The 26737-nt window shown below is 40.8% G+C and overlaps 2 protein-coding genes across 3 annotated transcripts in view; one reads left to right on the top strand and one right to left on the bottom strand.

Moving 5' to 3' along the window:
* LOC118782697 (disks large homolog 2-like) overlaps nt 1-14361 on the top strand; it is a 98665-nt gene extending 84304 nt beyond the window's left edge. The window contains exons 14-22 of one of the 2 annotated variants that reach the window (XM_036536172.1): nt 1302-1478; nt 2149-2224; nt 7964-8009; nt 10876-10926; nt 11460-11561; nt 11994-12166; nt 12743-12852; nt 13269-13360; nt 14153-14361. In XM_036536172.1, the coding sequence (XP_036392065.1) occupies nt 1302-1478; nt 2149-2224; nt 7964-8009; nt 10876-10926; nt 11460-11561; nt 11994-12166; nt 12743-12852; nt 13269-13360; nt 14153-14259 (934 nt within the window). In that variant the 3' untranslated portion in view covers nt 14260-14361. Of the gene's footprint in view, nt 1-1301; nt 1479-2148; nt 2225-7196; nt 7297-7963; nt 8010-10875; nt 10927-11459; nt 11562-11993; nt 12167-12742; nt 12853-13268; nt 13361-14152 lie in introns of both variants that reach the window. The other variant, XM_036536171.1, reaches the window with a different exon arrangement.
* A 5593-nt stretch (nt 14362-19954) lies between these two features.
* On the bottom strand, nt 19955-26328 carry LOC118783834 (zona pellucida-like domain-containing protein 1). The gene is made up of 10 exons (XM_036537791.1): nt 26235-26328; nt 25719-25945; nt 25296-25480; nt 24833-24905; nt 24148-24245; nt 23825-23905; nt 23491-23662; nt 23008-23122; nt 22365-22495; nt 19955-20188 (listed from the first exon to the last, which is right to left on the bottom strand). Exons 1-10 carry the CDS (start codon nt 26326-26328, stop codon nt 19955-19957), a joined length of 1410 nt encoding a protein of 469 aa, XP_036393684.1.
* Nucleotides 26329-26737: the final 409 nt, after the last annotated feature.

The raw sequence follows: 26737 nt of genomic DNA, 5'->3' as shown, positions 1-26737 counted from the left end.
AGCATTTCATTTCAAAGGATGGCTGGAACGTACTGAGCTCACTGAGGAATGTGTTATAAAGTACATCCTTGTGTTCTCATCAATGTTTTTTTTTCCCCTTCTGAAAAAGTATTTTGATCATTAACTAACATTATTCAATGTTGATCATCACCAACAGGCAATACATTATTTGACAAGTGAACATAACAAGATGAGCCACTTTGATAGATCTAGAGTTTCAAGAGTGAAAAAATTGATATATATTATACAACCAGCAAGTAGTGAGTTGTAATGGTAACGGGACTTGACTAACTGTATGTTTGTGGGTTTGATTCCTGGGTGGATCACTTACTGTTTTTATCTTTGCTTTAGGCATTTTTCAACTGTTAGTATCCTAGCAATGTAAAATCTACCTCATGGGATACACATTCAATACTTCTTATTAATATTGATCCCTTGAATATTATTCAAGCCAATGAGCTGTCAGATATTAATTCCGATCATATCCTATGTGTATATTCAAGTTTATGAAGGAAAGATGGAGACAGACTCGACAACCCATTGTAGTCATGTCTCCCAGTGCTTTTGAACAGATTTTGGCAAGCTCTCTCTGACAGTCTGAAAATGAACAGAAACACTATCAATCTAACCCTCCTAAGCTGTTCTTATGAGAGCAGAGCTGAAAGATTAAAGAATCCCCAAGGTCATGTTTTAGAACTGTAATTCCCTTACGGCGTGTAACACTGATCGAAAACACTGACCTCCTGAAAACCCCAGATTGCAGGGTTTTGCAGCACGCATGTGTGTATGCTTGCTGCTCAGTTTGAGAGCGGGTTGGCCTCTGTGAAACGTTGCTCCAGCTGCCTGGTCAGACGGACCTGGTAGGACAGCAGGACAGACTGAGGTCACTTTGGTCGTGTCATCGGAAGCACTTGACTGAGGAGGGGCTGCCTGTCCTGCCACAGGCAAACAGCAGAGCCCGTTTCTCCTTTCGGGCTGTCAAGGCGACAAAACTCGCTCAGGTTTGTTTGGGTGGAAGAGGTTGACCCTTTTCTTGGTGTTCTGTCCCTCCTCTAGTCACCTTAGGGCTCATTAAGAATTTTCCTTTTTCCCCCAAATTGGCCCTGGGCTTTTTTTGTTTGGATTGGCTTCCAGAGCTTTCTGACAATACAGTTGTAAAAAAAAAAAACCCATAACCCATAACATAAAAGTTTTGACATCCTCACTGAACAGTTGGTTGATTGACCGGCTGGTTAGCTGGTTGCTGTGCGGATGAATGGATCGAAGGGTCGGCTGATTGGTTCACTGTGGCTGCTCCGCAGGGCGCTGTTTGAGTACGAGAGGGCCAAAGACAGTGGGCTGCCCAGCCAGGGCCTGAGCTTCAGGTACGGGGACATCCTCCACGTCATCAACGCCTCGGACGACGAGTGGTGGCAAGCGCGCATGGTGACGCCCGACGGGGACAGCGAGGAGATCGGGGTCATCCCCAGCAAACGGAGGTATGCGCAGGTTTCCAAGGAAACAGATGCATACTCATTAAGGAAGAGAGCAAGAAGCCTTTTCTTCATTCATCCTTATTTTTTATTTTCCTGTTCATTCTCTCTTCTTGTTCTTCGTCTTCTTTCTCTTCCTCTTCTTGCCCTTATTTGTATTGATTTGTTGAGTATTACCCTTCCCCATGGTTTAATTAATACACAGCCATTACTCTACAATTGCTATATCAATGACAGTACAACAAAATGTTAAGCAAAATGTGGACCCTTAAATAATGACAGGTGTTTGCATTCATATCAAATTAACATGCAGGCGCTCTGAAACACATCGTCGTGGAAGTGAGCTGAGGAGCAATAACTGCTTGGAAACAAAACGGCTGGTCATTAGAGACGAGAACGATATGAGCAATTATGCATGTAAAAAAGTAAATTGAGGGCATCAAATGAGCTGTGGAGCGCGGGGAAAGGCAGAATTGCCTCTCCTCGTGTGTTTAGGGGAGGGAATATGATGCTGCAGATTATGAGAGTCAGGAGGCATTTTGTTCCACCAGCTTCAGAAGGTTCAGAAATCACTGAGATGGAGGGGGGGATTTTGAAAGAAGTCAGAAGAGAGGAGTAGAGCCGTTGTCAGAGATGGTCGGAAGGTCTGATGGTCTCTGCTTTCCTCATTTGACAGGGTGGAGAGGAAGGAAAGAGCGCGACTAAAGACGGTCAAGTTCAACGCCAAACCGGGAACACTGGATTCTAAAGGGGTAAGGAACAAGACCGAAAACTCGGGTTAGGAAAAAGTAAGAGGTTCTAATGGATTGCAGATTCATCATCTGAAACGTATTACACTCCAGAAGGTTACAGAGGTGACAGAGTCGCTTGGCAGGTACTGGCCAAACAAGTGGGGCTCATCACATGTTGAAGCACACACTTATGTACTTATGTACACTTATGAAGTGGCACACTTGATTTTTGCATTACTGATTATTGTTGATCTTTGTGTCTGCCTACAGTAAGCGTTGTCCTTTGTGTGAAAGCTGAAAAGTCGTGTTTGTGCATGTAAAGCATTGGACGCGTTGTTCTGCTGTTGCTGCAGCCGCATATTCCAGCAGGAGCGTGATTAGCTCTGTGGAAATGCACTGAAAGGACGGGCACAGCGGGTGCCACACTCCCAAACTCACATAATGGAGTTAGGTCTGCGGTTACATCCCACTGCCTGCTGTGATATCAGACTGTTGGTGCCACCTTAGAGTTCCCGTCCATAAAAAGGAGACCACAATGAAAAGCCCCACACTGCTGTTAGACCCAGTTAGCGGCCATGGCACCATGGCTGCAAGCCCCTGGACTGTGTGAATAGACCAGGCCATCATAGCAGTCAGGTCCTGCTAACAATTTCACACAAACTAACAGGCCTTTTCTAACCACTAATGCGCATTCAATTTTTCATCAGTGCTGAATGTCTGAATATCTACCCCAGGACAGAAATAACCTGGCCCTCGCTCGCGTGTGTGCCTCTGTGTGTGTGAAGGATTTCAAGGGCAACCATGCGGCTAGAGTACCACTCACGAAGTAACACTACCTCATATGCCAGTGCTAAAAAACACATGAATTAAGCAGAGCTTAATGTGTACGTTTCTGCATTTAGCACTACATTTGTTTGCGTGTTTAGCCTGTGTTAGCTGTGGCTCTATTTCACCATCTCTGCTCCTAAAAGCCTACCCCCTGCTTCTGTCACCGCATGCAATAATCTCTCAGTGCAAGTCTGAGCTCACCATTCTTTATACCCCTTCATCCCTTTATAACTTCAGGATATATATATATATATATATATATATATTGTAAAAGGTTTAATCGCATGTGTGGCTTATGTATTCCATAATATGTTCTGTCCTTCTATGAGCTTACAAGAAACACACAGTTTTCCTTGGAAGTTGGCATGGAGCTTTTCAAGGGTCAAGGATTCCACTTAGCTCAAATTTCAGATTTGTAAATAGGGTTTGATAAGATTCATTTACTGTAAATATTTTTTTCTTGTACCTATCCATGCCTCCTTTAAGACCTTTTTAGTTCTTATCTATGTGTGATGCAGACATAGCTGGGAAGTGTGTTCAGACATATAAACTAGCTCTATACTCAGATTGTGTCTTCAACAGTTATACTTAACTTATAAAGCCCTAATGTACACAATACATGTGAACCAGCTTTGAGAAAGGTCAGAGGTCATATCACAGGTCCGGTGGACCTCTCTGTTGCAACAAGATTCACGGAACAATTCTCTGTTATTACGCCTGTGGATTAATTTCAGCAAGACATTCACAGCAATAATGAAACAGAAATGACAGCATTATGGGAAGAACAATGAGTGTGTTCACATTGTTTTAACACAGTGTGATACTAGTAATTGCATCTCAATGCCACGTCTCTTATCTACCGATTTTGAGCATTCAAGCGTGAGGGCTGAACGGTGGCTGATAAAATAATTGCTCTTAGAATTCACAGCTTGAAATGATAGTTAAAATTTTGCAGTTGATTTCTTTTGATTAAGCAGTTTGGTTAATGGCCTGTCCCGATGAGTCCCCATTTATATGAATGAACTTCAAGCATTCGTAATCACAAGAACACACCTGGAATCGCTCTAAAAAAAAGAATGAATATCAATACTCAGTCTTTCAGCCATGATTCATTATGTGCACATAACTGCAATTTGAAATTAATTTAAATTTCAAATCTACAAACAGATATGCATCGGCTTACCAGGAAAAGGTGTTGATAGTGTGGTACATTAGTGCTTACATTGAAATGCTTTTCTTGGGTAAAAGTAACTGTTTTAAAGAAAAGGCTGAGATACCAAATCAGGCCTTATCCCTTAAAAAATCAGCCCTACTTTTCCTTGAATGGCAAGGACTCCAACTATAGAAATTACAACTGCCCAGAATGACTCAACTCAAGAATCTCCTTCCCCAGGAAACAGTCTGGGAACACAACTAAAAGACACAAAAGAAAAGAGAAAAAAAAAGCATAACCAATGGCTGAATGGAGTCCTTGGTATCCATGGTAACTTCTCAGCCTGTTTCTGGAATGTGAAAGACTTTGACATCCGTTTTGAAATGGTGATAGCGTCTCTGTGCTGCACATGAGGGGAAAAAAAACCTATGAAGGCATTGCATGGCCTGCCATCGAGACCTTGGCAGATGAACGTGAGATGGAGTTCAACTGACCAATAGTGACTTTCACTCTTTAGCAAGTGCTTACAAAATTCAGATCAGATTTTGATTGATGACTATTAAAGTACTGTTATCACAATATGAATATTTAGTCTGTTTTCTTGTGTTACCTTAAAGTAAAATGCTCCATTATTTTATAGCCCTGTAATTTACCGCTGTGTTATATTCTCATAACATCTAGAACCAATGCTCCAACTTCTAGAAAATAAAAAAGACGAAAAGCATTCAGGAAGCCTTTGAACATGATTCCTGTCTCAGGAAGTAGCCAGCATAATTCAGTTATCTGAAAATGAACCACGATGTCTCTCTGTGCTGCACCGCTAAAGTGTGGCAGTATGAGCCGAACATCCATCTCTGACCAAAGCTTTACCCAGTAAAATCATCTTTGATGGGCCTAGCAGGGGTTTCTGTTCAATTGAATGTTTGATTGATAATCTGGAAAAGAACTGGAATCGTGATAATCTAGAATTCTTAGACAAAGTTCATCAGGGATAGCCCAGATCAATCAAATTCACAGGAGATAATTGTTGGAGATAATTTTCTTTTAGCTGCTTCTGATTAGGATTGAGAGTTTGACTGCACATCTATACAAAAGCTTCTCAAGAGTTACGTTTTTTTACTGTATGTTTCACGCTGATCATACTGTATTTGAATTGCACACATCCACATTTTTAGACATCAGTGTGATGGTATACATAATATGGTCCAATAGAAAGAGAGTTACAGGGCGATGTCAGCTTGCATGGTTTCACCACATATTTCACTCAATCCAGTTCCATGTTCCTTTCCACTTGCATGATTGACAGTTTGATCATTTGATTGATTGAATGATTATATTCTGTGTGCACATGTCCAGTCTCCATCCTTTTGTTCATAGCACAGTTCTAATATTTACTTTCCTGCATGGTGTGAAGCAAACCTTTATCATTTTTTTCAGTGTTTGTACAGATTCACTGTGGCATGTTATTCTGGGTTGTAAAACCATTTTATTGTCCTACACTGCTTCACCTGTAATGGTGGTGTGAGCATCAATGACAGCTATGTGAACAGTAACACAAAGTATCCATATGCCTTCAAATTCATATGCATAAGATATCCTTTTCAGAGGATAATAGACTTTTTTGCTTTAGAGCCCATTGGGGTACATCCAAAAAATCTTCCTGTCCTAAAACTTTGTAAAATAGCAAAAAAAATAAAGAACAAATATACACTTTCATACAAATACATAATAAATATTATTTTAAAGAAATCAAAGAGGTATAAAACAGAGCTAATTAATGGAAATGAACAAAATAAACTCAAAGCATAAAAGTATTAAATTATCTTCATAGGAAAAGATAAATTGCTTGACCTGATCCATCCGACATTAATACAGCACCTGTCAGAATGCATTTTAATTTTCATTGTTATTTTGCCTTATTTATACCCAATCTATACTAACCTTGTCATTTGAAAATTGGGCTTTACAATTAAAGGCAACCCTTTGTTGTAATAAATACAAATTAGCTCAGTTTAACTTTAATCTTTCTGTCATCTTCCTTTAGTTTCTTAATCTTGTTTTCTTCACTCGTTTATGCAAGAACATCTTTATTAAAGTGATACAGTTGAAATTCTGAGGGAGGAATGAAGAAGACAAAGCATGTTTTTCATCCAGTCTTTTACCATTTAAAAGCAGTACAAGGAGAGTAAGGCTCCATGAACCCCAAAAACTAAGAACCTGTCATTTACTATCAGTGACTGACTGATTTGAACCAATAGGAGTTTTCCTCTGGAGAGCAGTCTTTTTATTGGTTCATAGAATCAAATGATTGACAACACCCAGTAGCTCCGCACATTGTAGGGCTCACTTTGCCATCACTAAGAAGACCCCTTCTTTGTATTTTCCCTAAGTTAAATATAAACACTCCACTAATCAGGTGTAAATTACAGTTTTCTTACTGAATACTGCTAATCATGTCTTTTTGATTGTTCCCCAGCAGATATTTTTGCATAGTCAAAGATTGCTTTGGAGCAGTAAGGTATCAAACGAAATTATATGTTAGTATAATCAAAATAGTGGGTCTATTCCAATACAAACTTATTGTTATATGGATATTCTAAAATCATAGTAGTGCCAGCACTGAATGTACTATATGTATTCAATATGCAATGAAAATGTGAAAACAAGCTCAATAACTTCAGACATGAAATCGCAGAGATTTGTGCATTTAAAAGTCCACTTCGAACCAAAATATCCCTTGGATCTAAAGCAAAAAAAAAAAGCCATTGTTACAAAAATGAAGAAATATATTAATAAATGAATAAACCAACACATGCCAATAACAATGATATTTCATTTTTTTAGCTGGATACTCAAGAGAGTTCAGCTACCAGAAAAGTAAAATGGCCAGCCGTTCACTGATTGGTTGTCACTGCAGCTCCGCCCACATTTGCAAGAGATTGTTTTTTGGCAGCATGTTTGTGTGACACCCATCAGACCCCCATCTGCCCCGTGCCTCTTTTCCCTCCACAGTCACTCAGTCACAGGCGTAAAAAGAACCGCATCTTTTCACGAAAATTCCCATTCTACAAGAGTAAGGAGCTGGGTGTGCAGGAGTGCAGTGACATTGAATGTAAGTAGGCCTTTCGACAAAAGGAACATTTGTGTGCGTGCACACACACAGATGCACACACACGTGTGTATGCGCACATGCTACACACGCACCTAATGTAGTGTATGCAGGACTCTCCTCACCGTTACCGTCTGCCCATCTAGTTTCCATAGGGATGGTACAGGAACCATGGCCTGCTTGAGAATTTGCCACTCACACTGAGCTGTGAGCGCATACTCCTGTCAGATAGGGTGGGGGGATATCTAGACTTTTGGATAATCCATTTAATTAATTTCCATTGCACTGTAATAAGAAATTGAATAGTGTTTAGGTGTCAATTTACATTTTTCAGCTAAGGGTACATTTTGTAGCTTTCTTGTACAAACTGATCTCTGCTCACAGAGAGAACAGGAGAGAAAGATATACAGAGGGGGGGGTTATAGGTCCAGGAAGTGATGTCAGATGTGGTTCCTGTAGCGCATCAGCTCAGTGTTTGTGGCCGGCACGGTCCATGTGGCAGTGTGTGGATCTTACTGAGGCCTCGGGAGGGCAGGCCTCCAGGGCTCCCTACACCAGAACACCACTGACCTCACCTTCTGCGGTCGTTCCTCCTCTCTCTCTCTCTCTCTCCCTCCCTCCCTCTCTCTCTCTCCCTCTCTCTGCTTTCTCTCCGGGGACTTCTGTGCAGGACATCCCTGGAATAGGTGATGAAGAGTATGGGACAAAGACACTGAGTAAGTCTGAGAGGTAACAGAGGTGACCGTTCCTGACGCATTTCTCCCCTCCTGTCATAATCACCTCTTTGTCCTTCGTGTTGTTCGCGAGCGAAAGAGAGGCTGCCCTCTTCGGCCTCCGGGTGTCGAGTGTCCCCACTTCTGGCATTCCCCACCAGTGTACATTCATTCCCACCCTTTTCTCTTCTCTCCTTTATTTTTGTAACCTTTTTTGCATGATACCACAGTACAAAGAAAAGAAAAATGGAGCTTTGGCACAGGGTTTTGTTTGCTGCCCCAGTTGATCCATAATTTGTCTGTTGATTACGTCTCCGTTTGTCCTCTTCTGTGAAAAATGGTAGCTGTTTATCTATCACTTGGACTGAGTGTGTAACATTTAGAATGTCAAAAGGAAGGAAAGACCAGGATTTACATGTAGTATTTAAGTGATTTATGGGCTGTGAAACATAAATCAAAAATGCAGATCCCTTTTTTCAGCCTTTCACTGTAAGAAGTTGGAAATACGTTACAGCTAAAGCTGTATATTTTCAGATCAGGAGGTGCTCCTGAAGCTCCATTTGGTTAAAACCAATTGTACTGCTGTCATAAAGCACAACACAGTGGCCATTTGGTAGCTGAGGCACACGTTGAACCCGCTGATATTTGAAATGTGCATTGCCTCATTTTGCTTCCAACCACAGGTCACTTAGGGAAGTTCTCACTCAGGTGCCTGCTTTTTTTCCTTGTGATGTCACAATGCAGCTATTTAAAAATTAAAATGTGGGTCATCAAGTATTTCCAGGTCATCTCTCACTATACAAAGAACACACAGTCCTAAAAGAGGCGTGTTTATCATTCTTTTCTCCCAGTTCGGGTGAATCCAGGTTTTTTTTTTTGCTCGTATGTTTTATTTATTTATATTTTATAAAAATGTTGCTTCTTTTTAATAATTGCCCTTACAAACAAGGGCACCGCAAGTAAAATTTAGATCGGGGGGTGGGAAGGGTTGACACAAATTAGTATACAATGACATATGTCATTGTCATAATCATCTCTGTAATATCAGACCGGCTACTGCTAATAATGGAATCCTAATCATATTCAGCAGCTTACATAGATCAAAATTATCTTGTCGAAACCTCTCCTTGTCAGGAAAAAAACAAGGCACTCAGTAAATGAAGGTCTGTACAAAAATAAAACCCACAGTATGTTCTGTTCTGCAGTTTAACAAATGAACACAGTACAGTCCGGCCTTGTTGAGAAAAGAGTGCACTGCATTGTGAAACAAGTCCGTACAAAGAAACAAAGAGAAATGGGAAAATGCAGCTGAAAGGCTCAACAAAGCAAACAGTCCATTTTGGGGAAAACGGTAGGAAAATAAGCTTTTTCTGTCTAAATACGAAAGTAGCCTAAATAAATTAATCCTCCATTCAAGCTTGATATGCTTGGTAACCAAAACTTGGAAACAAAGGTGTAATCCCTTTGTGTATGTGTCTCATTCAAAATGAGATTTTGGCTCAAATTTTAGACAGCAGTCCCAGCCCAACCCTGTGTGCTATAATTCCATTACAGGCTCAAACGGCCGGAACATGACACGCTTCATCAGGTCTGTGAGGTTAAAGTACGGTTGCAGGGATTTAGGACATACGCACCACGTAAATATATCTACGTTTGTTGATTTAGCTGTTTGTGTATCTTAATGCTTATCATTTATTTCATTTGGGCAGCGTTAGTGTAAGCAAAGACCGAAAGCGCCTCTTTGCATTCAGAAATCATTCATTCATTTGTTGAATCATTTATTCACTCAGTGTGGTGGGGTTTATCCAAAATCCACGTTCCCTTAAAGAGGGAACCAGCAGGGGGTGCTGAAGTCTCTGTAGTCAGAACCTTAGCTGAATGACCCTCTCACAGTTGCGTATCCAAGTAATGGACAATCTCCCAGCCATTTACTGTGCTTGCTATAACCAAAACCCCATATACAGCAGTCAGCATGAGCACACAGACTGAATGGCAGGAATATTACTGCCAGATTTTCCAACAGGGTTGCGCACAATGCACAGGGCCAGACTGAATTCTGCAGAAGCAGTGCCCGGGAGAGATTTCCACATTCCTCATTTCTCAGTGCATCATAAATGAGAGTGCCATGGCCTCAGATGAAATTGCCCCACAGAAATACCCCGCAGATGGACTTAATGCACTCTGTATTTTTTTGTCAGTTTCTCGGATTTCCTAAATCGACTCTTGAATGTAGAGTAGGCACAAATCCGCAGCTGAAATGATAAAAACAAAAAAAAAATTTGAAATGCAGTTATATTGGAAAGACCTTTCAGCATTGATTAAAAACAGAATTTAAGTGGGAGAAAATGGGATAATATTTAAACCTGTGAGTTGACTAAGACAAGAATTTGCTAGTTAGTGGGAACAGCCTGCTAATTTCCAGTTAAATGTGAGGGATATATTAGACATTATTATAAAAATCAGCAAGTCTCTGGCCCCCAGCAATATCTGTTCCATGTCAGAAGAAACGACAGAGCTTAGCTTGCTCCAGTGCTCCTCAGAATAATGTTGTAAAACTTGGTATTTTAGATATGTTAATATAGTGTTAAATATGTTTTTAATATCAACAGCCAAGCTAATAATAATAATTGAGGGAATGCCTGTTGTGCATGAGGAATATTACTCTATCTACAGAATAGGTCCTAATAACATAATAATAATAATAATAATAATAATAGTAATTAAGTCTGCACAAAAAAGCATATGGACTGATTATAGCCATTCCACTGTATATGTGTTTTTTTGTATGCCTTGTTTTATTCACAGCCACGGTGTGACAGCATTTTCAGATCGATTTTCCATTTCAGTGTGTGTGTTTGTGTTTCATCAGGGAGCCCGGAAGACGTGGTCCTGTCCTACGAGCCAGTCATCCGACAAGAGAGTAAGTACTGCTCTCGACTGAGAGGCATTCTCAGACTCGTGCGTTTCTGTGTGAAATACGCAGCTATCACTCTCCAGATCCAAACATTCTTGTATAGTTGTTAGCTACATCATTCTTCCTCACTGTATCTGACTGCAGCCTAGGGCACCCGCTGACTCATCAGTCGCAGTAGTACTGCATACCACACAAGGCTGCAACAACACTGCAACTTTTTTAAATGATTTCTGTAACATGCCATATTCAGATATTAAAGTTTATGTAAATGTAAATTTTAGTGATGTAAATTAAGCAAATACATCCTACACCGACAAGAAATGTGCTCAGTCTTAGAGGTGTATCTGTGCTACCTGCTAAAGTTGTTTTTCTTCAGCTGCCTCAGAGGAATGGTGTAAATGTATTTAGAGCTAAAATGAAGGCAGCACCAGGAACGCAGTGAGACTTAGCATTTTGGAGGAACCAGTTATTCCGAGAGCAGCTGTGGTACTCTCTGTAAGTGTACTGTGGAGTGGTGAGGCAAGCTTTTCTCTGAACAGTAAACTACACCAGACCAGTGATCATCCTCGGACCAATGAAGGACAGGATCAACGACGACCTGATATCAGAATTCCCGGACAAGTTTGGATCATGCGTGCCGCGTGAGTATCGGGCGAGATATCTCACTTCTTCATCACGTATCTTCTTAAATGCTCCTTCAGTCTGTGTGCCAGAAATTCTTATGTATACTTCTAATCTTCCAAAGCTTCTCTGTGAAAGTAACAAATGCCTCATAGACTGTAAGTAGACTGGGAAAGTAATGTATTTGTCCACAGTTTAAATTAAAATTATCTCAGACTTGCATAGCTTTAGGTTTGTCTGTTTGTTGAAGGAGGGGCAGCGGTATTGGTGTTATAGTGATGGAAGGTTTGTTAGCTTGGTTAGACAGGGTGAATGAGAGTAGGACGGGTTCTTTCCAATCTTGATGCGAGGTAAATGATTGCACTAAACACATTTAAGTGCCTTGTTATCTTTGTAACTTCAAAGGCCATGTGATTGAAATGATATTTTCTTCCTCCACTTCTATGTTAAAGACACCACGAGACCCAAGCGTGACTACGAGATCGATGGCCGTGACTACCACTTCGTCAGCTCCAGAGAGCAAATGGAGAGGGACATCCAGGAGCACAAGTTCATCGAGGCCGGCCAGTACAACGACAATCTGTACGGGACTAGTGTCCAGTCCGTCAAATACGTGGCTGAACGGGTGAGTAACGCCGCTGTTGCCATAGCAACCGTGAGAATCTACAGTGGGAATTAAAGACTGCAGCATCTGGTTTTACACATTTTCAACCAGTAACAATGTGTTACTCTGATTTGGCGATTTATGCAGCAGTTTGTCTGCGGCTAGTGTTCTCGGGGATATGGATATGGATTCTCACTGGATATGGCTAGCCACGGTTGATCTTGAGTTTTATGTGTGGGGGTAGTAGTGATTATACTCTGTTCTTTGTTATATTCCAATAAATGCCAGACCCTAATGAGATTTTATAGGCTGAAAAATAAAGGTCAGATTATGTGCAAGACCTCATGACCTCGCTCTCTTTGATGCTGGCAGTAGAGCTGACTGCACGCGTCTAATTTGGTGTGTTGGAGTGTTGTCAGGGAATTTTGTGATTTTTTTTCTTCTTTTCCCACTTCTTTATTTTGCGAGTAAACCTGTATAGCAGCAGCTTAAAGGCGAACTCACAATTAGCAATTTCTCACCACAGCAGATTCAAGGTCAGTAGATTGTAACGACGAGGCTGATGCGGTCAGTTTTCATGTTCGGTCTTTCCCGCAGGGCAAACACTGCATACTGGATGTGTCGGGGAACGCCATCAAACGACTACAAGTAGCACAGCTCTACCCTATTGCCATCTTCATAAAGCCCAGATCCATTGATTCTTTGATGTAAGTGGTCCTGCTTCACGCCACAGTAGAGCAGCATCTTTACTCCGCATTTTTTTTTTTCCAAGCTTCAGACGCCTTTGGAAAGTACAGCCTATCTGGATTTGTCTCTGCGTATAACATCATACTGTGAAGCAGTGTGTGCTTTTGCACTCCTATCATTACCAGAGAGTATATGTGTATCATGTAGTTCCATAAGCTTTCTGTTCTTTCAGTTTTCTGATTTAGCTAATGCTCTGTGTGACGTTACGTAATTCATTTCAATCAATTCTGTGCTGGAAACCGCTCTGGATAAGAGCGTCTGCTAGACGAACGCAATGTTTCGTAACGCAATCAATACTGGCTCATTTAGCCAGAGACTTGTTCTCAAGACACAAGTGAAAATGGCTGACTTTGCCACTGTATAACCGTTTCTTTAGGGAGATGAACAAGAGGCTGACGGAGGACCAGGCCAAGAAAACGTACGACCGAGCAGTGAAGCTAGAGCAGGAATTTGGCGAGTACTTCACAGGTAACACCAGCGCAGTTTCACTCACTGTAATGATGGAGGTCTGGCATCTGTTATCCACTGAGACCGAGCGGCAAAACACAGTGGCACGCACGGTGGCTTTCAGCAGCAATTATCATCTTGCCATGCCTCATTTCTTAAATGGTGATACAAGAGCTGGCTCGCAAAATAGCTATTTGCCACCCAGTGTTAGCACAGAAGAGCACCTATCAAGAACATTTAGCTGCTATCTTTCAGACTGTTGGAAATAGATTAGTTAAATAAAAGGGGTTATTAAGGAAGATATGAAACCAACTTGTGAGATTTAACCACATTGTGATGTGTAATGGATTGCAGTTATATCATTAAATATACAACAGGGTTCTTCTTCGCGCAGCGGATTGAGTAGTTAGTCGATTTTCGAAGCTAAACCTGAAAATCCTGACCCAAAACCACTTACGGACACAATGAAAACGGCACGTCTGAGAATTCTTTCATTTCCCATTTGTGTATAAAACAAGTCTTTCAACAGCATTTATGCTTGAATGTTTACTGTTTTTATTGTACCCAAGCAAAGGATATGTTGTAAAAAGTGAGAAGGAATGAACTGAAGTAAATTTTACATTGTTTTATTTTGCACACATTGATGTTCATTGATGCCAACTACCAGTGCACTCAAACAATGCCTAAGGTACAAAATAAACTTAAAAAGGCAAAAAAAAACCCTGCATGAATCTGTTGCTGAGGAGTTAAATGCAAGGAGCACTGCGATTAGACTGAACAGAGGCCACTAACATGCTTACCCCTCTCTTTCAGCTGTGGTGCAAGGGGACTCCTTAGAGGACATTTATAACCAGTGTAAGATGGTAATAGAGGATCAGTCTGGACCGTATATCTGGATTCCATCAAAGGAGAAGTTATAAAGAACACACATGCATCACCCAGGATCTGGGACTGCAACCTAGGAATAATTTGTAACATATGCTTAATTATTATGATTATTATTATTATTATGATTATTAAAATGAAGACTTTTTTGTCATTGTCACTTTTTCTTTTTTCAATATGAATGTTCCTGAATGTACAACACAAAGTGTTAGTAACCTTTTTGGCCTCAAATACGAACAATTAGTTTCTATATATATATATATATATATATATATATATATATATATATATATATATATATAACATTTATTTTTTGTGGTTATTTTAAGTTGTAATGGGATCTGTATGCACGCAAACAATACTTGGAAAAAACAAGTGAAGAAGATGGGACAGATGGATAATAATCTCCTTACTGATACACAGGAGAAGGAATATCAGCCTTTTATCTCTTTCCTACCAACAACTACCACTCTGTACCCTCAATCTCCGTTAACATTAGTGGTTGAAATAGTGACTTTGTAATCTTTACACACACTTGGCCTCTGGACTCATTTCACTTTAATTTGTCAGTTATTTATTTATTATTGTTATTTTTTTGCATATGTTTCTAAGACAATTCGTATTTAAAACAATTAATTATGGTATATTTGAAAAAGTGATGGATAAGGAGTTGTGTAATTTGAAGGAACGATACACTGATACACAACTAGGGTAGAGGAAAATTGAAATGTGTGCTATATTTTGATATTTATATTGATAAGGAGTACAACAGCAAATACACCATTTATAATGAAGACATACAACTTTGTAAAAAAAATAAATAAATTTAAAGGGCAGATTTACATAGTGTGCTATTGCAGATGCAGATGAGTGTAAACCCAATGTGTTTTGTCCTTACATTTGAATTAATTAAGCCAGTCTTTTTCCATGATTTAGGCAACATAATTTGTTGTATATTTCTCCAAACAACAACCTGTTGTATCAAAATGCTCTGTTGAGGACAAAGCTCATTGTGTTTACATTGAATCTGGGCTTTTTTGGTTTAATTTGAATGTTCTGAAAGGTCAAGCAAAGAGATATCCAGTTGTTGTGGAGACTGGACACGGTGGTGCACTGTGGTGACCAATACGTTTTCCTTGGTTTCAGAACTCAAAACAGACATTTGTGTCTCCCCCTGGAGGTTATACTGGGAACTGCAGCCCAATATTAATGTTTCCCACACTATATGCTTTTGTAGCAGAATCTTCAAAATGACTGAAGAGTGTACAGTGGACACAGCGCTCTGATCTGGGATCAGTGTGGCTGTACTCTGTCAAAACTGTTTACAGGAAGGGCTAATGTTTACCTCAAACAATGCCGATGAAATGTTTGTGAGCAGGTCTAGCGGGCGAGACTGCCTGATGCTGTCAGCTGTTGATGTGTTAATTGTACAGGAAATCTTATTTATTATTCCCCTTTAAATTGTATATGTATAGAATTTATATGTGACATAATTTGTGAATTGATGTAAACATATATATTTATTTATGGCTTGATATGTATAGTACAAAAATATATGTATGTATTTCATAGATCTTTTCCATGTCAGGCTCCCATTGGTAATGGTTACTGAACAACAGCTTCTGAATTCTGAACCTGTTAAAACTTTTCACACTAAATAAACACAGATGAGATGCTGTTAGAGCTGTAGATGGTAATATCTGTGAGTTGAGACAGAGCCCATTGTAATTCTGGTAAGCTGATTATGTGGAGAGCTATATGTTGATGTATTTACCTTAGGCCCAGTAAGTACATATTCACAGATATGCTGGTTATAGAAATATGAATCGACATATTGGTCACCACTTGCCTTAAAGAGGATAATGACCTCCCATGTGAAAGCTAAACATGGCTACTTCATATGACAAGGCCGAAAACGGTGGAAGCTGGTGTGATCATGTACGACAACATTGCGGGGAATGGAAGAAAGTATTATTTTGTTTTCTGAGTTTTACTGAAATAGTTGTTTATGATGTAACAGATTGTGCATACATTTTTTCTTGGCATGCAAATATTTCAGTCACTGTGGTGCAATCATCTTTGATCACTTTTTTTTTTTTTTTTAAATTACAGGAGACCCTTGCCATTGGTGGACGTGTGATTCACGGTTTCCACTATTTGTGCCACGTAGCGGTCCCTATTCCTGGGTTGTAGTGCACCATGTCAGCGCACTCTTACATTTATTTTAAATATTACACAATTTAATGACCCTAATGGATAAATATACATCCCTTGTGTATGGCATTATTGCATTGTTAATTGTGGAGCTAATCCCATCTGCGCATTAGCCTTTTTCAGATTTTCTCCTTCACACAGATCTCTGGCATGTGTGGGAATGGCAAGATTCTCCTGTATTTTACAACCACAACTGTTTATACTCTTTCTCCTTTTAACTGTACAGCTTTTCCCAGCCACTCTGTCCCCTTCTGTGTCCTTGGCAAAGCTTGGCAGTATTAAGCACAGTTACAGTACTAATGAGTTCAAGGTTGTAATCATTACCTTTTGCTCCACTTTGCTTTATGTATAAATGCATTTACTATTAATCGATCAGTAAGTCGGTTAATCGAACACATCGAAGAACCTTGCGCCCTTTTCTGTAACAACTGCCACGGTTGAGCGCCAAAGGAAAGGAAGGTGAAATTTTAGCAGAATCCACCGCACAGCAATCTCATGAGAAGGATGAAAACTGCTCTCTGCCAATTGTACTGTCCTCGGAATTTATTTGAGATTAAATACAATTAAAGGTTTGGTGTGACTTTTAAAAGGAAAGTGCCTGTTTTCTGCTGCCTTCTGTTTTGGGGTTCAGGGGTACAGATGCATTTGTTGGGGGGACCGTGTTCTTCTGCTGGTGTCTTTCAGGTCATCATTGAGGATTCTGGTCCAGTTGAAATCACCCCCACCCCGACACTGGTAAGTCCCATTTGAACACCCATATCTAAGCATTGTAGGATAAGACAGAAGACAGATTAATATCACCTAGTTAAAAGTCTCCCCCTGGGGAGGCTTTACAGTGGTATTGCCCACTTCAACATGATGACCAGTATCCACAGAGGGCTGACATCACCCAACCAACAACCTCCCCCCAGTGGATGAACAGTGGAATCACCTGGACTTGGAAAGAGGAAGTGAACGGTAAGACATTCAAGGGGTTCTTCAGAAGCTGGGCTGGCCATCAGGGTGTGCCTCATATTCTGTCATTTAATCCATTCAAAAACAGTATGACTGCATATTTTTTAACACACGGTACATCTCACACATCTGCCGTTATTATCAGGCAGGAGTGTGGGAGTGCTCCAACCACTCTTTCAGAATACCCAAAGAGGTGTTGTATTTCCTCAGGACAATACCTTTATTCCTCTCACTTTCACTCGATCCAACAACAGTACAGTGTGTCTCATCATTATCCCACTTCTTCAATATCATTGACATTTTACAATTTCTGTGTGGAATCCTGAGGCTAATCTGTTTTTCTTATAAAAACAGGACACAAGTCAGAATACATACCTAAATTCAGAGTATTTAGGTAAACTCAGGTAAACTCGAATGAGATCATTGGATTGGAATGAGATCACGAACCAACAGTGTACAATGCTTGTTCTCATCGGGCAGAGCCGATGGAGCAGGTTTATTAAGAGGAAGCAGTTGAGGCAAACAAATGCTGAAGGTCAATGCAGAAATTCAAAAGCAAGTGATGTTGCAATGATTTTTATTAAGAAATTTTATTATAAATGAAATCTGCAAATGCTGCCTAGCAGGTCATTTGAGCGTTGGGTTAATCATGCTTTGATCCTTCAACTGGTAAGATGTTTGTAAAGTTTTATTGGTTGATACAGAATATGGTTGATGCCTCTCTCTAATGGGATTAATCTTTGAAAAACAGGTCTTTATTTTTTATTGGGAATGTCTTTGAATGTCTTTGGGGGGGGGGGGGGGGGGATTGAGTGCGCCACAAGACTGGACCAATCAAAATGAATATTGAATGGTCCACTAGGAGACAGGTGTTGGTGTGAAGGCAAAATAAATTACCATATATCTCATCCATGGCCTTAGCAGGACATGTCAAGACGATTGGAACGGGATTCTGCTAGTTGACTTTCAAAAGGCATGATGGTAGGGACAGCCAGCATTAGATTGGAGTCTACAGGTTACTCATCACCTGAGGTATAACCTGCCTAATTTCTGCCTTAATCTCTCCTGCGGTTCCTAAAATATTACTAATAGTCATTTGACAACTCATGTTATCAACAGCTGTGCTCGAAGTTAGACTCTTATTAAGGAAACTTCATTCCCAAATCAGTCACAATTCATAGTATCATAAACCTCTGCAAATATTAAAATGAGCTCTAAGAATAATTAAATCAGACATTTCATAGTGTGCTAAATATGGCATTCAGATTGCTGAGAAAAAAAACACAGTCTACAGCAAATATAAGAAAGAAGATTTAATATTGAGGGGCAATAAAACTAGCACATTCCAGAAGGCACTTTCTTTGTGTCCTTGAAACAAGCACGGAGAAATGGATCAATAAACTAACACCGGAAATGTATATTTTTTCAGCATGTTTTGTATCTAAACAAAAGCACCAAGTTGTGCTATTCAAAGTAAGTGCCTGTCTGAACATTTTCTAAAGTGAGTCTGAGTTTGTCTGCGCTCTGTGGGAAATTACAGTCTCTCACAGAGGCTTCCTCCGAGTTCCGTCTTGACACATGATGGATTATTCAGTGCTGCTGAGTTAATCAGTGCTAATTTATGAGACTGAATGGCTCCAGGAAGATGGTTTGCTAACTGAAAATAGGCACAGAAACAGTCAGACAAAAGAGAGGCACATATACACTGCCAGTATTCCTATATGTTCCAGTATTTAAAACCATCATAGTTAGGCGCTCGTCCTAATTTATCCTATAGGCAAAGCATGCACTTTGCCATAATACACACAGTACGTTCATTTGAAAATAGACAGCTATGGTATTACTGATACACAATGACACCAACACTCGCCAACACTGTGGGTTGTTATCATGCCCTCATTCGGCATTAGATGAAGTGTGACACTCGATCTTTTTAATGGGGCAGTGTTTCCTGGGGATTAAGAGGGCAGTGCATGAAGATGCTATCTGATGAATCTGCTGTTGTCACACTGATCCACTTTGTGGATTATAGTGCTGCTTCAATTGTTGTCTTTTTTGTTCATCCTCAATGTAGCATTCCACAATGTTCCTGGCGATACTCCTTCGAAGTGATATTTCTAGCTGTCCATTATGTTCATTGATTATATAAATATTTTAATATGAACCACTGCTATATAGTATTATTATAGTCACTTAGATTATAATGCAAATTATATGTTATGATTTTACATATACACATATGCATACCTACAAATATGTGCAATGCATACATATATCTATATCTATATCTCTATCTATATCTATATATAGTACATATTATAGTACATTAACATTTATTAATATATTAACATATTGACAATATTAAAATATAAAATAATATTATGAAATATAATATGAAATAAAATATTATAGTAGATAGTAAATATATATTTACACCTGACACCTGCTCTCTCAGAAGTGCTGGTTTCAATAATTGTTTCCTGCCTGGTAAACATCTTTTCTGCAACATTCTTGGCCGAGGTGGGACAACGGGCCCTCATTGTCCCGCAATCATGACACACCTCACGTGGCTCGAGCAACGTGTGGGAAATTCAGCCATACGTCTCTGCGCGGCTTTGATCGGGACGTCTCGTGAGAGAAAGCTTCCTTCTCCCCTTTCAGGTAGACAATCCCCCCTCTCCCGTGCGGTACGGGCGAGCTGCGGCCTCTGGAGATCTGGGTCAGCAGACAGAGGCTCTGTGGATGTATAGAAAGCCAGCCGTGGAATGCGGGGTCTGGGGAGCTGGTGACTGCGTCCTAACCTCACAACCAGGGACGTAGGAGGGCACAGGCGTCAGCGAGGTGACCCTGGGGACACTCACTTTGTGCCCCTCGCTTTGTGATATGTTGTTATTTGCATCAGCTTCATGCGCTTACTTTAGATCTATATGATGTGCAGCAGTCATATCAATTAGTGGCTTGGCAACATTTTCTGTTTTGAAGGTCACTGTATTAAATATCGTTTGATTGGTTGGTTGGTTGGTTGGTTGGTTGGTTGGTTGGTTGGTTGGTTCGTTGATTGATTGATTGATTGATGCATTTCCTCAGTCGTTTATTATCATAAACACAGAGCTGTTGTATATGCTCTAGCAGTGCCTTTGTAACACTTCTTCTAAGCTTCCAATGTCATATTCAAGTCCACTTTGTTTTCTTTTACAGCTTCTTGTTTGTCAATATGATAATTTATGATATGGATCCGTCAGTTTCCAGTTAGGAAAACTGTGTGCCTTTATCAAGACATTAATATTTTAAGAATGAATGTTACCGTTCAATCTATTGAGTAGCATATAACATAATTATGATTGTAAAAGGTAGACTGAGATATTGATTAACATAACATTGGAAATGGCTCGGAGACTGAGAAGTAATTGAATTTGAAAAACATTTTCTTTTTTTTTGACGAGTGGTTTCATCACAGGAGGGTGACAAGTCAACTCCATGCTCCAACTACACAGGCAAGCGTGGAAGCTGAATGGAAATTGGCTCCACTTGCTCCAGTGTCCTTTTGCCCAGTGCAGGCCCGAGGTCTTTCCCCATCCTCCTTTGATTTGACATGGCATAGCTGGTTATTACATGTTATCTTAGTAACACCTCATCTCGTATTCACAAAATGTCCTTGATTCACCATGTTCTGCCATGTCACTCTGGTCTCAAGACCATATCTCTGGTCTCAAGTGATTTACACAATGTACGTGTAATTTCCTGAATTAATGGCGCTTTCACATAAGAACTGATTTCCAGATCTGCAGAAACTTTCAACCTGTCAGTCCCAGAATGTCTTTCACTAAATCAATCAAGCTTATACACCTTATCAATGGGAAGAAAAACAGACTAGTTTCTTCGTATTAAAAATATTTTAATTCTTATTTTATTTCCTTACAGCATTAATAAGGTCATTTTATATATACAGATTTGAAAAAGACAGGAAGACCACAAAAAAGTCCAAAACATTGTAATATCGTAGTATTCCACAAAAAGTTATATTGTAGTATTAATATTGAGTGTTTATGATACCACTGTGAAAGTACCCGTATAACCATGAAGTTCTGGTGTAGAGAATCTGCTCATAGCTACTGTCTTTCATGTAGATTTACAAGACATATGCAATCCTCTCAATGACAGCTCGCCACATTTCGGGAATTTCAGCTGGCAAGCTAATCAACAGGCCATGTATATCTGTGATGATGAAGCTGGTGTTGCCAGCTGAAATTCACATGGGTTACCGTGAATAAAGCCTAGGAGAGAGGTAGCACAGTCCCCTCTGGATAAGGTCCCCCAAACTATTCCCGTTAGATAAAAAAAGAGAATCCAGGAGAAATGTACATAGCCCTTAATACCAACAACCCTTTTGAGATTGTGCATGCCTTTAAACAGAAGGAAATATATATATACATATATATATATATATATATATATATTACTATACCATGCAGCAGGATGTGATGCCTGTCAAAAAGATATGAAATATTAACATTTCAAGAGCTGAGAATAATAGAGTTCTATCTGATGTTGTTGTCAAAAATGATTTCTCAACATAAAGAATGCTGTTTGAATCATTTTGCTATGTGACATATAAGTGCTACACCTGAAATTAATTTCTGAAACATGTTACTTGAAATCTGTGCAATACAAACATGCAATACAAAACTGCTGTTAGATGGAAGTGTAAGAGTTGAAATCTCAAGGTTCCGCCCCCAGCAGATAGAATGCTTTTCATTCTAAGCTCTCCATCCGTGCGCTCACACGCCGTTCGTTCCACGCCTTCGCAACGCGCTCATCTCTGTGTGATCCGGATACGCAAGAGTCCGAGTCATGAGATCGCTGTCCCTGTCCCCCCCCCCCCACCCCCCCCCACCTCACCCCCCCCCTCCCGTACATCCCATTGTTCCGTTCCTCCGCGCCTCCCTCCACCCCATCACTGATAGAGTTTCACCTTCTCCTGCTTCTTTGACGAGCGGGCGCGGAAGACAATGTACATCGCCAGGGAGACAAAGAGCGCAGACACCACCCCGGCCGTGACGGCCACACCCAGCAGGGGCCCGTTTCCCTGGGAATCCGTTGTTCCTGCTGGACACAAGTCACGCAAAAGTGTCATGCACACGGATGCAATCGCCACACACAATATCTACAATATCTTTCATGTCAAATTACTAGAGTTGTAAATCTCTTTCGAATGAATTTTAGGAAATCATTAATAACCACCCTAATTTTGGTATTTGTACAATATTCTTAGTTTAAGCATTCAACATCTGACAAATTTAATTTCCACCTGCTAGCAGAAATGACAGAGGAAGTCCTTACCTTGAGAAGCAGACGGCGTTGGATTATCTGAATAAATAAAAAGCAGAAACAATTAACATACTTACTGGTAATTCATATCCGTATGCACATAATATGCATTCAAATATTAAAAAGCCATCACTAATTCCCGAGTACTGATGGCCAAAATTATATATATTATTCAACCAAAGACAATGGAATGGCTTAGTTTGTCAACAGACAGCCAATAAAGGCTAAGCTATAGCTAAGATAAAGATAATGATAATGATATTAATATTATTAAAGTGTGTCCTTACCGTTGTCCACTCTTGTGACGATAGGCCCTGATGTGACCATGGCCACGTCACTAACGACTGTTCCTGTTTTTGCATCAGCCTCTCTTTTCCTCCTCAGACCAGTAGCTGAACAGTTCTGCCGGAAGAAAAGGTCAGACATTTCTGTCAAACAGCTGAATATTAGTAGCATTAAATATCAGTATTTTAGTATCTCTAACTCTTTCTTTGATCATGTAGTTGTAGTCGGCTCGTATTTACCCCCACAGTATGTGCTAAACTTACACCTACAATTTCACTCCAGCCATTTTAGAGCATCCAGATTTATTGAATGAACTGATGGATACATTAATTTATTCGTCTCTGTTCTGCTGTTGAAAAATCTACTCTGCTCCGTATTTTGGCTGACGATGCAGCTGAGCAGCTGAGCACCCTTATGGCATTAGTGCAGCTGTGTGCCGACGGGCAGAGCTTCGCGGTGCTTTCGGCAGCGCGCAACGTCCTTACGGGCTGCAGGGAGCTGCAGACGGCCTTGTCGCAGAGCCTAGTGGCGCAATGCAGGTAGAAGGTGGAGACGGTCATGTTCTTGTGCTGAACGAAGCGGAAGGCCTCGAAGGAGAAGCGAGCGCTCTGGGCCTGCCCGTTCATCCCCATCACTGTCTGCCCGTCACGTGTGCACCTGCGGGGAAGGATACAGGGCATGCGGTCACACTGCAGGTGTGTGTGTGTGTGTGTGTGTGTGTGTTTGTGTGTGTCTGTGAGCGGGGAATGGGAGGAGCATGCTTCGCAGTCTTTCCACAGTTCCCTCTCAATTATGCCAGAACCGTACAGGCTGTCTTACCCAACAAAGAGGTCATAGTAGGTGCTGTTGGTGGGAAAGGGAGCCGTTGTAGCGTAGCACCGGTCAAGCAACACGTTGAACCTTTAGAAGAAAGTTTGGAATGTTAGGACTGCAGGCCTGGTGGATGATTCACAAGTGATGGGGATGCATGTGTTGAGTGTGTGTGTGAGATCCTCTCCATGTGTTTCTGTCATTTCTACAGTCTAGGTTCATGGAATGTGTTTTTTCTCTTGTTTATTAATTTTATTGTTACAGCTATGTGGTGAATTAATGTGCTGTCTGCATCATTATGTGGGATCTGATACGGCAGCAGGCCCAGTTACCTTTCTGTGAGATTTGTCGCCTTCACTTCCACAAAGATCCGTGTCTTCAGCCTCACTCCAGTACTCGGCATTACCAGTTGCTTCAGGTAGGTCGAATCCTTTAAGTCCACAGACAAAGAGTGGTAGATGTAATTTACGTGAATTCAGCGGTTTCCATGCCTAAAGCCACTCTAATTACTCTAAAGTTGGCCTGCTTCTCTGCTGCTTGCTCTTCGCTTCATACAAGATTCTTCGGCTCGGGTTATACCTCACTTCTTTCAACCTGTTTCCCACTGGTCGGTTCTCCAATGCAGGAGTCTGCTTCCAAGCCCCTGCTCTTGCCTACCACTGTATTAACTGCTCTGCTCTTTATTCTTTATTCTTTTATTATTATATTATATTATATTATTCTTTATTCTCAGGCTATTATTTCATATGTTCTTCATTTTGTACTGAGGTTTTCATCAGCTGGCAGATTGGCAGACTAACCCTGCCATCTCTCAGTTCTTCTGTGGCTAAACTGTTATTCTTCTATCTAGATCTCCAGCAGTTGCATAAATTCCCTGCCAGCATTAGGACTGCACTGTCTAAGTGTACATTTTGTCCATTACTAAAGACAAATCTCATTTCTCGTATGCATTTTAGGTATAAAGTTGTTTGGGATTAATATGTAAAGTGCTGGATGAACCCCAGAGAGCTCCCTCACCTCATACAGCTGCATGCTCAGAGTACTGATGAAGCTCCCATTGTTGTCCTTGACTGCCAGACTCACGCCAGACCTGTTTACAAGCACAGAGCCCATTAGTGTTAGACACAGAACACAGACAGAAACAGAGACCGGCCATATGCCTTTGTGATGATATTAGCAACGTAAATCTCTACCCAACAAACATGTGGAAATAGCGTCGCTGTGATGGCCTTAAAATGTGGTTGTGATCAAGGGCGGTTATTCACAATCTACCTGCGATTCAAAAACTCAGAAGTCGAAAGAGTAGCTTCATTGTTCAAGATCTGGCAAACTAGCCTTAACTGGCCATTTCAGCAAGAGTGGAAAAAGTCCTTGACTGTAGTCCATCGAGTGTGGCCATGGTGACTCCAGCACTGTCACGTAATCTTCTCCCACTGGCACAAATGATGATCGAGTGGTGAAAGGGTGGGAGGGCACTCACACGCTCATCCGGGTGTTGTTGACCAGGTACTGCAGCGGGTAGCGGCAGGAGAAAATATACATCATCTCCTGCCGGTAGGTGATGGTGCCCGCGTTGGGGTCTACAGAGTTGATCATCCCGGAGATGTTGACAAACTGCACACTGGAAAAGTCTGAGAAAACTCCTGAGCCCACCTCCTGGGTGATCTGTGGCATGGGGAGAAAGGTCCAAGAACCAACATTTGTAACTGCCAAGGATTTTCAGTGGGGAAGGCAAAAGGATCTCCTTATCTTTCGCCTGAACTGGCAAAGCAGTACATTAAAATCAATAGCCTCTTTTCTCTAGTTTGTTTTAGCACAACATCAATTCATTTCTCTCCAAGAAGATATGGACATGTAACATTCTGAGAACTGGGCCAAATCCAGCAGCTCTCTGTCCAGATACCTTTAACTTGTTGGCACAGATGGAAATGGCTTCTTCGGTAATGGAGAAGTTAAATTTCAGGATGGGCGGGTTGACTGTCCAATCGGGCGTCCCGTGGCACTCTGGTTTGCTAAACTGGGCATTGAGGGCCATCAAGGATTCGTTGTACCCGCCAAAGTAGACCGGGCACATTAAGATGCTCAGCTTCATATTCTCGGTGCCACATATGACCGTGATGTCAGAGTTGGCTGGGGAGCACAAAGACACACTGATAACTACACAGTTACCAACCGGCATATTAAGGTGCTTTTAAGGCTTAACCTTAACCTTAAGCTAGTTCCTTCAACAGACATTGATGGTGTGAAGGTGCAAGGAATAAAAAAAATTAAAAAATCATCAGTGGATATTGGGTTGGACAGATTTGTCCACATGTTCCTGCGGTGTCCCTAGAAGATTCTCGAGAAGGTAAAGTGAGACAGCGTTGGACAGGGAACATTTTGATGTAAGGGAGATGGCTGGAACGGAGGACTCACTGACCTGGCTCCCTGAATGTAGGGTGGGTAAGGCATGCATTCTGAGCCTCAGCGCTGAGAATCAGGGCAAGCTGATACACTAGCAGGATGAGCCACATTGTCCTCAAACTGGGAAGACAACACCTGGGTATCACTCAACAGGCAGCAGCATGCCTCTTCCACACGCACAAGCTCACTGTGAAAACTCTCAAACTCTGTTTCCTTACGCTCGTTTGGCTGTTGCACTCTTCTCAAGCAACATGAAATGGCACCAAGAGTTAACACTTTCTTTGATCTGAACAGCAACAATAGATTTTATGTGGCCAACGACCAACAATGCAACCAGGGTACAAAAGCAAACTAATAACAAAAAATATGTCAGAGAAATGATTCAGAGCAGATGTTTTGCCAGTGACCATTAATGCTTAAAGTAGTATCATCTTACACCTAATGAATTACTGCCAAAAGAAGATATTAACCCACATTAAAAATAATATATATAAATAAATAAATAAATACAGACATATG

The sequence above is a fragment of the Megalops cyprinoides genome, chromosome 9, assembly GCF_013368585.1.
Source record: "Megalops cyprinoides isolate fMegCyp1 chromosome 9, fMegCyp1.pri, whole genome shotgun sequence".
NCBI classification, from domain to species: Eukaryota; Metazoa; Chordata; class Actinopteri; order Elopiformes; family Megalopidae; genus Megalops; species Megalops cyprinoides.
The sequence above is the reverse complement of the archived record's forward strand: the minus strand, read 5'-3'. Positions and strand labels throughout refer to the sequence as shown.